Here is a 12068-nt window from a genome sequence, read left to right as displayed (position 1 = left end):
ACTTGCTGTACTGGACAGCAGTGGAACTTAACCTAACCTTACTCACAAGATCTGCACAGGCTTTGCACACCTGTATCTCTGCGGTTGTGGTTTCTAGCTTTCACTTGAGGCAGCGGTAACCGCACGGTACAAAAAGGTGGCATGTTGCAGTGAAGGGCACATCTTTCATGTTTAAACTTAAGCACAGCCAAATCTGATCGTTACATGATTTTGTGAGAGGCTAAAACCATTGAAAACATCATATATAAAGCTTAAATATCCTGTCAGTTCTTAGTCATTCTTTATGGAACTGATACTGACTTTTGTCACAACTGAAACTCAGGAGGATTTGCAGCCAAGTGCTGAAAACAGGAAATCAGAACAATTCCCTCTCATCTTACCCACTTCCCTTACCTGTAATGTGCAGAGGACAATTTGCTCTTTGCATGCACACTGTATGCAACAAGGAGTGTTTGATACACCCATCAACGATTTTGCAGTATACCATTAAAAGCACTTTCATAGATATAAGTTATGCATTTTTATACTGTAAATGTGCATTTGTATATTTGTTCATACATGATAGTCACCTTGCACCGAACAATTTCTGGAAAATAAGTGAAAAGAGAATTTGTTTAGGGTAGAAAAGTTTATTGGTATAAATATGCAAAAGAAAATTCATTTTAAGACTGCGTGTTTATGACTGTTCTTAAAGATGTTTTACGACAACATGAAAATCCATGTTTAAGCAAACCTCGTAACACTGTGTACACAATTACGGTACATTTAAAAGTTTTCTGCTGAAAATTGCAATATTGACCATAACACAGAAATGTTCTAAGCGTACTGCTTTTGATTTGATTGACAGCTAGCAAACTTGAGAACACCGGTAGTTGAGCTTTGTACAGCATTGATGATCATGTGATATATGCGCATAGATGGACCAGGCCAGGCCCCAGGACAACCAATACACAAGTATAATAAAAATGCTGATAATAAATAACAAAAATAACTACTACTAGTGACTACAAACTCCTGAGACAATACGGTCACTGTAATACTGGTACAGATAGTAAACAAATATTCTCCTGCCAAGGAGATGGTCACCCAGCTCCACTCTTCACAAGTATGCCAACTTATTTTTAAAAATTACAACATGCAAAAATAACGATAAAAGCAACAATGACACTACAATACAAAGGACAAAGTTAAATATAACACTGAACAATGTTTGTTTCTTGTGAACAGCTTTTTTTCATGTAGCCAGTCTTCATTTGCGTAGTGCTAGAGAATAAGATGGGAGATATGTATCAATATGTGCTGAAGAGGGCCTATATGGTTTCTTCCCAATGGCAATGATGCCTATGGAGGAAATATAGTGCTTTCACACGGGCTTTTGTGGTGCACTTAGCAGCCATTGATTTTAGAGAGGACCATTGCTTTGTCGGCTTCAAGTGCTTTACATTTTTCATTTATTTTTTTAACATCATCTTTGCTTCAGGCTTTGTTAAACTCATCTGAACGCTCTTCATATGCTTTGACAAAATGAGATGATACTGTGCAATACATGTTATCAGAGGCCAACAAATGTACTGACAGCCTTACAGTTCAGAAGCAGTCAGGTGTCAGACTCAGTGGGCTGATCTTGCCCTGCTGGGCCCCTCTGATGGTTCACTAGTCGGGGCATCTTCTGTCTGAGCAGAGGTGGTCTCAGAGCCTGTGTTACTGTCACTGGTTCCCTCCTCCATGGCTCCCTCTGGGACACTTTCCTTGTCTTCGGACGCCCCCTCCTCACTGCCTGGATGAGCCTCAAGTTCCTCTGAGGCCTTCTGCTTCCCTGCATCAGCCAAGGAGGTGACATTAAAAAAAACACGAAGCAGTGGAGGAAAAAGTTTATTCAGTGATCCCGACAGCATCATAGTCACTGATAAATACCAGTGTGGCTCACCTGGTGTATCTGTGGGATTGGACTCTGTGTCCTCGCCTTCCTTGTTGCTACTTTCACTGAGAGAATTTTGCTGGGACTTGTTGCCATGTGTTGCGCAGACATGTTTTTCTTCTTCTGCTAAGACGCAGGTGGGGGCCTCTCTAGCACCTCGGTCTCCTGCATCCTTCTCACGTTCTGCCATCCGTTTGCGGGCTGCCTCTTCTGCTGCAGAAATCTCTGCAGAAATCTTCTCCATGTCCACTTCCACTTTCATACAGCACAGCTGAAAAGCAGTTATGTTTTGTTTTAGAAATGTTTGGTTTGGTTTTGGTAGTTTGGTTTTAGAAATGCATATGCAAATGTTTTCTTGAACATGCTGTATACAGTGATTAGACGCATAATTTGTTCACTTTACAAAGTTCAGTGCTGTTTTTTTACATGGATTACAACAGCGTTTCAGTACATGTACAGTCTTGACAAACTTCTCAGTTAGTGAATGGTTGCTTTGAGAGGCTCTGTAAAGGATAAATGGCGCCGCCTGTTGTGTACAGTGGATAGTGCATTCAACAACACTCCTGCATCTCATTTCAGAACAACAGTTATTATGGGGGCAACAAATTGTTAACGGTGAAAGCTATATGATTGCCAGAACATGTGGATGGCGTTAGCAACAGCTGGTGGCTGTAAGGCAGACATAGACTGGCACATAACCAGAGCTGCACACTGTACAGTAAAACATGCAAAATGCAGCTTGCGTGCGAGTAATTGATGACCACGTTCGATGTAAAAGATGCCGTACCCTTTTGAGCTCGTTCGTGAACGACTCTGTGGCTTCAATGAATTTTCTTTTCTTGTCCTGGTGGCGGTCTTCAATCTGAAGCAACTCTGCCTCCAACTTCCTCTGTAACACGAGACACACGGGCACCACGGTTCTTACTTAACTAATCCATAAAAAACAAAGCTGTCCATGTGATATGCCACCATTATGTGTAGAATACAAGACTATAATGATCATACCTGGTGCACCATCAAAGACTGGACCTGGCGTTTGAGGACCTGCATGCGAGCAGTGGTAACAACTGATCGCACATCTGGGACTACGCTCTCACTGAGGATCTCACTGATCAAACGGTGGTTGCGCTGGAAACGAGCTGCAGCTGAATGCTTTATGGAAAACCCATCGTCATAATCTGAAGACATGAAAAACAGTAGAGGCTTTACAACTGGCTTTGGTAATATATATTATATTTATATTACCATATATATATATATACATATATATCTATATATTACACCTGTGAAGAGTGGAGATTTGTTACATAGTCACTATCAAAATGATGCAAATACTGCTGTATCAAGACACTGTAGACATCAGGAATACATCGCTCAATATTTATACAGAGTTACAGTCTAAATACACCAAACATAGACGTGGCGCAACACGTCTGCTGCAGCAGAGCGTGTCCATTATAATCAACTGAAACTGCTACACTGACCACAGAAGCCGCAGGCACCCATGCAGGCATCGCGCTGCTCATCTCTATTTTTATGCGACTGGTCTATTTTTTTTTTTTTTTTTTCCTCTGTGCACGGCTACACGGCGCTCCAACAGGTAAAAACTGCATAAAGTTGAGAACAATCTGATTAAAAATGATGAAAATAGATATCTCATCAAATCAATGTGTTTCCATGATCCTGTAGTTAAAACGATGGAGTTATTTAATTCAATACCAGTTAATACAGCCTACACTTCCAAACCCTCCATAACCATAACTTTATCTTTTGCAACTTAAACTTGGCAATGCTTGGTCAACTTGTTGTTACATAACTTTAATAGGCAATATGGATAGGATCACACACGGCTGAAAGCACATATGAAAATAAGATTTACAGTACACATGTAGACAGGTCTTATTTTTGTAATAGTTTTACCGGCAAATGCTTTATTTTCCAAAGTATCCTACTTGAAATCTCCTCAGAAAACACGTCCGGCACGCAACAAAGACGCAGTCGGTGTAGCAGGTAAAAAAAAAAAAAAAAAACTGCACCGCCACGCCTATGTGACACGTCACATCCGTGCCTGATGTATTTCAGCCGTTAAGAGTTAAATATATGCCATTATGTCAAAATGCGTCCTTAAGCAAAGCAAAACCTATATTGCTGAGTGAATGGGACAAGCTGTTAATTATAACTCACTGAATGTGGACAGAACTTTCAAGATGTAGTCTGCAATTTTCATTTGCCAGCAAATGTTCTTCTTTGTCTTCAATGTATACTGCTTTGCCATTTTAGATACAGGATGGTTGTGCAGTAAGGAAAAATCCAAATACAGTTCATTTACAGTGCCTTTAGACAATAATCATCCCTAGTTACTTTTTTCCACACTCTGTGGTGTTGAAGAATTAACTCCAGATGGATTGAAACTGTTTTTTTTTTGTTTTATTTTATTGTGAATGAAACAGAACATTTGAATGACTTCGACAACTAGGTCATTTCTTTGCAGAAGCGCCTTTTGACCGTGATTACAGCTTTAAGTCTCGCTGAATTTGTGAGATATGATTTTGGTGCGTCCTGTTTTGTCTTGCTCCTCAGGCATTGTTAGGTTGTATGAGGAGAACAGTATCTGTGAACAGCTATCCTCAAGTCAAGTTCAAGTTCAAGGTCCCCAATCCAAGCTGTTTACATGCCTGTTCTGCAGGATTTATCTGTTGTGTTTGACATCATTCATAGAGGACGCCATTTTGAACATGTTTCAGTCAGGACATTATATAAAGCATGTTATTTTGGGAACATTTGTGGCTTTTTAGATGGATCTAAAAAATTGCTTGAAATGATTAGAAAATAAATTATTAATTTATATTGAGTATTTGCTGATTGCTATTTAATTGAAGAATTAAAGGATGGATTAATAATAGGCTGAAACAATAGTTCAATCCATCAATATTTCGGATTAAAAAGGATTTACAAATAGCTTAATAGATAAAACAATAGAGTAGTTAAAAATAGTTTAGAGCATTAATTAATCAGTATAATCTGTAAATATGTTGGAGAGTACTGTATATTTTTTTTTAGGGACTAAATAGCAGAATTCACAAATACATTTAACAATTTAGTTTCGAAAAATTACGGGATTCTTTTCTTAACCTGTATTTTTCTTTACCAGTTGGTTCCCCTTTTATTTTTCCATTTGCCAACACTGTCATATAGTTATACAATACATGACACTAATTTTTGTCCTTGTGGCTTTTGCTTAACCGCTGCGTGATGTAACAAGAGCTCTCAGCTGGTATAAGTTGAACTTGTCAGCGCGGCGTGCACCCTTGTATGCACCCTTGAAACTTTCCAGAGGGCAGAAATGAATCGTATCTGCTACGTTGAAAGTTTCAAAGGTGCTCACATAGGTGCTCTGACACCACAACAGGAAACAGCCAAGGGAGAAATATATTCTGAAGGTAGCGTGTGAGGATTTTATGTTCTCACATATTCTGTAGAATTGTTTCGCTAATGTAGGGATACTTTCCAGCTTTTGCTTTTAGCACAACACTGTCCCTCTACATTATGGATGCGGTTTCAGGTTATTTTAGTTTTGCATTACAGATGTTAGGTGAAGCCAGGGCTTCTCCTGTATGCCTAACTCTATTACATAGTCCCGATTGCATTTCACCCAAGATAAACTTTCAACAAATCTAGTTTTGCTGGTTAACTCGACTGCTGAAAATAACCATAATATAGCCGTGTTACATATGCATTTTAAAACTATGCATGATTGATCAAACAGCTGCTTTTATGTCTTTTGTGTGTCAAACAAGCATTTTATCTCTGTGTGCTCTTATGATATAGAGAGAACAGAGAAGGAAAAACTGGTTTATGGCAGCAGCCGTACAGATAGGTGACTATTAATCACCATGTATATTACCTGCGGAGTCCCACAGGTATCAGTATTAGGCCCAAAAATCTTGTATATAAATGACATATGTAGGGTATCAAGGAGATTGAAGTTTGTTTTGTTTGTGGACAACACCAATATTTTTTGTTCTGGGGAGAATTTGCAACAGCTTTTGGAGGTGGTTACGATTGAAATGAGTAAATTGAAACAGCGGTTTGACACAAAGTTTCATTAAATTTGAATAAAACCAAACTTGTGCTGTTTGAAAATCGTAAAATAAACACACACTTACAAGTGATGATAGATTACGTTAATATAGAACGGGTTTATGAAAATACATTTCTGGGTGTGATGTGGTGTGACCACAAAATCTGCTGGAAACCTCATACAAGATATGTGTGAGCAAAGTCGGCAAGGAGCGTTGCAGTTCTGGGAAAAACAAGACACATTCTAGATCATAAAGCGTTATACACTCTGTTGTTGTTCACTTGTATAACTGTATCTGAATAACTATGTAGAGGTGCGGGCTAACATGTGCAAAAGCACCTTACACTCATTATGCATTCTACAAAAAAGAGCTGTAAGGACGGTAAACAATGCAGGATATCGTGAACACAATAACACACTGTTTTTTTAAAGACACATGTTTTGAAGTTCATGGCTCTGGTGGATTTTAAGACTGCACAAAAAAAAACATGTTCACACCAATCTTAAGAGAATGTGCATTTCAATTTGTGGGGTGACTTAGTGGAATGGTTAATGTAGAACTCAAGCAGAGTAAGACTATCAAACACTTTAAGAACCTACAAAATGAGGACGGGGTCTTGTTTGTCTCGAGAATGTGACACTCGCTGATGATGACGTTGTTGTTATTGTTTTGGAGGGTTTTTGTTCTCTCTCTCTGAGTCATGGGACATGCCAGTTGGACACCTGCACATTGATTATGTATATATAAATAGAATAAACATAGAGGTAATTATTTAAGTTGTGTATGATAGGCGTGGGGCAGATAGTTGGACTATTCATCATCATTCATATAAGTTCACTGAATAAGTATAGAAAAGGGGAGATAAGTATTTTACTTCTTCCTACTCCATTTCAGACATATAATATTTATTTATGTTGTTTATTGAGAATTTGTTGTATATGTTTGTTGTTGATTTTATTGGTTATTCTTGTTTTGTTTCCTTATTTACATATTTTCTTTTTTTATGTTCTTGTTTCTGTTTTATCTTGTTTTCATGGTTTTTTTTATGTCATGTTCAAAATAAATCTATTCTACATGAGAATTTAAGACTGTATTTATTAATAAAGCACAATCTCTGAATATGTAGCCACCTGGAGAGCTAAATCTTATTTAATCATCGATGTACGTGCAGCCTGTTGAGAACACAACCCGCTGGGATACCAACTCTGACATTTTTATGGTCTGGGGTGTTTCTAAATAGCAATTGGTTTTATCTGTAGTTTTCCTGTACGTCATTATCTTCTGCTGCAAACCCAGCCAGATCCTAGACAAGCATCATTTCCGTGAGGTGGGTGTAACTCAAACGTCTTCTTCTGGCTTGTGTGTCTAACGTGTGTGTGTGTCAGTCTTTAAAACAACAGGGAAAAGAATGTAAATTTTGCAATTATGTCTAAACCAATGCCAAGAATACCTACAAAATGTCAACAGTTTTGCAAAACAAAGACAAATTTTGTTCCATTTTGCAGTTTAAAAGCAGAAATTACCAAATTACCCAAAATGTGGATGGTTGTAGCAGTGTAGGAGGAGGGAAAAAGATAACAGTCTCTGGGTGTGCGGACTGGCAACTCTGTGTGGTCGTGCTACAGTAATTACAGCTCTGTCACAGTGCTTTAAACGTTGGGAGACAAAGCATTCAACTGAGTGGCCTTACCATCTGGATCCTCCGCTGGCTGAATACTCATGTAAGGCTCACCCTTGTCAAGTCTGGACTGCCTCTGGCGGCTTTCCTCTTCCAGAGCTGCCTCGGCGCGGCTTTTTGCATTGACGTAGGCCAGGTAGGCTGGCGAGTTGTGATAGGCCTTCATGCTCTCATTATATTCAATCTACGGTAGAGGAGATGACAGGAATGACAAGGAAACAGAGAAGGCAAGCAGACACAACATGTGGACCCTCGGTTCTATTAACTAGGACAAGATAAGGAAAGAGGTTTAGTCATGACTGTTAGAAAGGAAGCAATGAAGACTGGAGGGACCCACAACTGTTGGAGACACATCTGCCGATCACCCATCACAAAAACCCCATGAACACCCCTTGTAAAACAACCAACCTTCTCTGCTTCGTAGTCATTCAAATAATCCTGTTTCTCCTCATCAGTGAGGTCCCTCCACATGCCACCGATTATCTTCCCAATTTCCCATAGCTTCAGATCAGGATTGGAGGCTTTTACTTGATCCCAAACCTGGTGATGAGAACCAGACATGGGTGTGGGGTTGGGTTGGGTTGGAGGGGCTATAGGTGGTTATCTCTTTGCAGAGAGGTCACAAACCAGAGGAGGCCGTGTGCTTTAAGCTCCATCTCCAAGTTGATAAATCCCACTATGTGATGTGGAGTGTCCTAGCTAAGTCCTGGCTTCATTTAGCTACATCTACCTTGATAAACAACTAGTAGCGTCTCAAACAGAATTAATGTCTTTATCATTCTGAGCTGATATAATATATTCAAATCAAAGTATCCCTGTCTTCCAACAGAGCACATGATGATGAAAAGGCAGCAGTTACACACTGAGTACTTACCTTACGACTATATCTCATGTATGGCATCAATGGCTTATCAGGTGGCTTCGGTGGCTTTGGGATGTTTATTCCTGAAGAATTCTGGTTAAGAAAGAAAAAGACTCATCTTAAGGCATAGTTGCTGTTGAGTGATCAGGCAACCATTTAAACATGCTTGTAAAACTATGTGTAGGTGCATGGTTGTGTAATTTAACATAAAAAAATAAAGTATTACAGTATACTTGGACTCAAATACAAAATGCATCAAAGTAATTTCTTATCAGTTCAATTAACTTGATTTAATTAATGACAGTTTGAGGCCATATACAAGTTGGGAACCCCACAGAGAACAATGGAATAGCGTTGACTGTGAAAAAAAAGAAAGAAAATCTCACTTAAGCTGAGATTTGCCCACTGCGAGACATAATGTCATTATCAGAGTCAGCCAACCACAGCTTGCATGCAGCGACTGAATTACTGCTCAGCAGCCAGAGCCATGCCGAGCAGCGAGTCTGTAATTCCATGGCAACACTGATGGCATGGGTTACTTAACATGGCTGTCAGAAATGCAGACTTTGAAAGGCAGGTGGTATTTGAATACACACAGATGGACTTTTAGCCAGTCTGCACTATGATGGAGGCAGCAGAGGAGTTTGGAATGATACTCATTTCAGATTCAGTCTCAGGGATGGAATGACTTTTCACATTTTCATTCTGTAACATCTGCTCTTTGAACAGTGGAAATGCAAAAATACACCTAGTCTCATTCAAACAAAACTTTGGTCATTCTTTTGAAAAGCTGCAATGCTGTTGATGCTTGCAGAAGCTTCTGCAACGCCTTGTTTTGACTGAGCAAACTGACTGTTGAGTGTTCTGCGAAACTCAACTGAAAGTAAATTGTTACAGATTTGAATATCTCCTGCTGAGTCTGCCTTACATTTTCAGTCACCGTGTTTTCTCAATGTTAACATTCATACCGTTACCCGACTGTTGCTGCTTTGGCTCCCTCCCAGTCTGTAGTTGTTGTAGGCCAGATGGCTGTATGGGTTGTACCCCACAAACCCGGGAGTGTTGGGCATTTGCTGATGGAAACAAATGAGACAGAAACACGAATGAGAAATGACATAAAATAAGGAGAGGAGTAAAGCCCAAGACAGAAACTTAAAGAAACCAATGAAAGAAGCTGGGAAATGCAAAAGAAAGAAACTTGCAGTCATGCTGGAGCTATAGGGAGGTAATTTTTTCAGAAGCAGTGGTGTATCAGCACATCAGTCTGTGTAACAGGGGTTGTGAATTCAACAAAAAACATGCTTTCTTTGAAAAATACCTTTTGATAATGTATAAACTGTACTAAAATGAAATCTTCAGAAAGCAACATCCACATAATTTAGGATACCCAGTTAATATTTGGTGCCACATTTATTTCAGAGATACTTACAGTTGTAGGGGCAGGGGGAGGGGGAGGGGCATAGGATGGCCTCTCTGTTGTGAAAAAAAAAGGTCTACATTAAAACATCAGTATCAGTCCAGTGAAACAGCAGGCTACTCCCAATCCTCCAATTGAATTCAAGTTCACTATTTGCTACTTATGTCTTTTAAATATGAATTTCTTTTTATGACTACAAGAAATAAAAACCATTAATAACAAAGTAGACCCACACCAAAGGAACTCTCTGTTCATGATTGTAGTGCACTTTTGATGCTGCAGTGTTATGGTTATAGTGGCAACAACAGGTCTGGTGTATTTCAAAATGCATTTTAGCACCATCACCTAGCTAACTACAAAGAGCTTGACACAACTTGCTCAAATATTCCCAGTTCCTTAACTTACTTGACATCTTTGCAGTGATGAGCAGCAGGTATCAGTCTAATCCAGTCATTGGTTCTGTAATAAACATATGTTTAGAGTAAGATAGCATTTTAGAACGTATTGATTAGATAATTAATTGCTGCCAGGTTGGTTTATTGAACAGCACAAAGAGATGCCGATCATGAGTATCACTGACTGTCTGGAAAGATTGCTGCTTATATGTGGAAGCATCGCTTATATCGTGTCAGCAGAAGAGGGGTTGTTAATAACATCGTTAATTTGCTAACACATTAGAGTTTCATGCTTTAGGAGTGGAAAGGGCAATAATAATAGGTGAAAAGCACCAGTTGTTGACGTTAGGACTGGCTGCTGCTAACCCTCCAATAACCGAGCCGAGACAAGCTAACGGTAGCTTATGATAGCTAGTAGCCAGTAATAAAGCTGCAGTACTTTGTTGTATCTTCCTCGAAAGGTTAGGTAGTTTGCAGCTGACGCCAGCAATGGATATAGTTAACATGAGTTAGATGAGTGAAACTGTAATTATACTGTTCTGACCGTAGATATTCGGTCCTATGTGTTGGGCTAACGTAAATGCTCAGTAGGCTGACGGCTAGCGAGCTGGTAACGCAGCTAACTGCTAGCTTAGCTTAGCTACCTCAATGAAAAGAATATAGAGATATTATTAGCATGCAACGTCAAGTCAAACCAACACATCTAGAGATAAACAAATTCCCATAGATTTTGATGGTGACTAGCAAGCATGTATTCTAAAGTGATGGCCAGCAAACTCACCCTAAAACCTTTAGTCCCCACCACAGTGTGTACGTTGTGGCTTTGACAGGGAAGGCTAACCACCTAGCTCAGAGACACAGTCCCCACAATATACGAATGAAATGGGGTCCACTCGTAAGATTTCTGCAGAATCTTCCAGAATTGCACCCCCACCCTCTCTTCATTGCAGCTGTGCCTCCCTTGCCTGGACGCTGATGCTCATCGCCCATCAACTGTCTTTGCTGCAGCTCTCACTTACTGATATGACAGCAGAATTTCTGAATTTCAGCAGAAACAGATGTTTCTCTAGAAACAGCTTTCTCAAGAACAGCCGTTCAGTGGAAAAGACGAGGTATCATAACAGCGCAGTGCAGTCAAATAAGAGTTCACTATGTACCCACATAGCTTACAGATGTGTTACAGATGTGCACCATCATAACTGGTCAGAAACTAATGTAGCCTGTTTACTCTTGAGTTGTATGGGGGCAAAAAGCTGACCTTCATGGTTACCCTGTCTGCAAAATACATCACCTCATTTCAAAAATGTGCATGTCATTGCAGATGCTCCACAGTTTGCATCCACCCTTTTGTACAAGTTAATAATCTCAGGCTATGATATTAAAAAAAAAAAGTTGGAATGATTTATTATGTCACCATACCGTAAGTTGCATTATGCATGCTTCACAGGCTACTAAGCTTTTGAGAAAATCAAGGTTGCCCTATTCACTGCTCCCTTGTTGTTAGAACTGAAATACTTTGCATTCTTGTTCACATTGTTTGAGAGCCGCCCAGGTCAATAGTTGTAATAGTGTGTTCCCTAAAGATAACAATCCAAAGCCTGCAGGATTTAGCCTACATCTCTGTCCATTCAACCTGAATAGTACTTGTTTTGGATTTGTTAATTGATTGTGTTCATTGTGACCCTGTTTCTTTCTGTTTACACTGCACACTTGAGA

At 39.5% G+C, this 12068-nt stretch overlaps 2 protein-coding genes across 9 annotated transcripts in view; one reads left to right on the top strand and one right to left on the bottom strand.

Moving 5' to 3' along the window:
* Window positions 1-1434: 1434 nt before the first annotated feature.
* On the bottom strand, window positions 1435-11465 carry LOC137179564 (SWI/SNF-related matrix-associated actin-dependent regulator of chromatin subfamily E member 1-like). 4 transcript variants are annotated; one of them, XM_067584340.1, is made up of 11 exons: window positions 11134-11465; window positions 10363-10416; window positions 9970-10013; window positions 9509-9613; window positions 8553-8633; window positions 8087-8218; window positions 7733-7862; window positions 2924-3096; window positions 2706-2807; window positions 1928-2189; window positions 1435-1816 (listed from the first exon to the last, which is right to left on the bottom strand). In XM_067584340.1, exons 2-11 carry the CDS (start codon window positions 10367-10369, stop codon window positions 1611-1613), a joined length of 1242 nt encoding a protein of 413 aa, XP_067440441.1. In that variant the 5' UTR covers window positions 10370-10416; window positions 11134-11465; the 3' UTR covers window positions 1435-1610. The 4 variants fall into 4 exon arrangements, with proteins under 4 accessions (XP_067440441.1, XP_067440438.1, XP_067440440.1 ...); XM_067584337.1 differs by having other exon boundaries at window positions 7691-7862; window positions 11134-11464; XM_067584339.1 differs by having other exon boundaries at window positions 7691-7862; window positions 9515-9613; window positions 11134-11464.
* The window catches only part of LOC137179563 (zinc finger protein Aiolos-like), a 32293-nt gene continuing 30513 nt past the window's right edge, over window positions 10289-12068 (top strand). For 3 of the 5 annotated variants that reach the window (XM_067584334.1, XM_067584335.1, XM_067584330.1), the window contains exon 1: window positions 10289-10390. The gene's annotated coding sequence lies outside the window, so the exon portion shown is untranslated. Of the gene's footprint in view, window positions 10391-11374; window positions 11465-12068 lie in introns of those variants that run through there. The other 2 variants (XM_067584336.1, XM_067584331.1) reach the window with 2 other exon arrangements.

Source organism: Thunnus thynnus, chromosome 3 (genome assembly GCF_963924715.1).
Source record: "Thunnus thynnus chromosome 3, fThuThy2.1, whole genome shotgun sequence".
NCBI classification, from domain to species: Eukaryota; Metazoa; Chordata; class Actinopteri; order Scombriformes; family Scombridae; genus Thunnus; species Thunnus thynnus.
The sequence above is the reverse complement of the archived record's forward strand: the minus strand, read 5'-3'. Positions and strand labels throughout refer to the sequence as shown.

What these genes read in the sequence shown, in the direction of transcription:
- LOC137179564 (XM_067584337.1), bottom strand. An exon ending in CTCCCCCTGCCCCTACAACT is followed by an intron (nt 9,614 to 9,969) that starts GTAAGTATCTCT and finishes TGTTTCCATCAG; the next exon opens with CAAATGCCCAACACTCCCGG. An exon ending in GCCAGCGGAGGATCCAGATG is followed by an intron (nt 3,097 to 7,690) that starts GTAAGGCCACTC and finishes TCATGTCTTCAG; the next exon opens with ATTATGACGATGGGTTTTCC.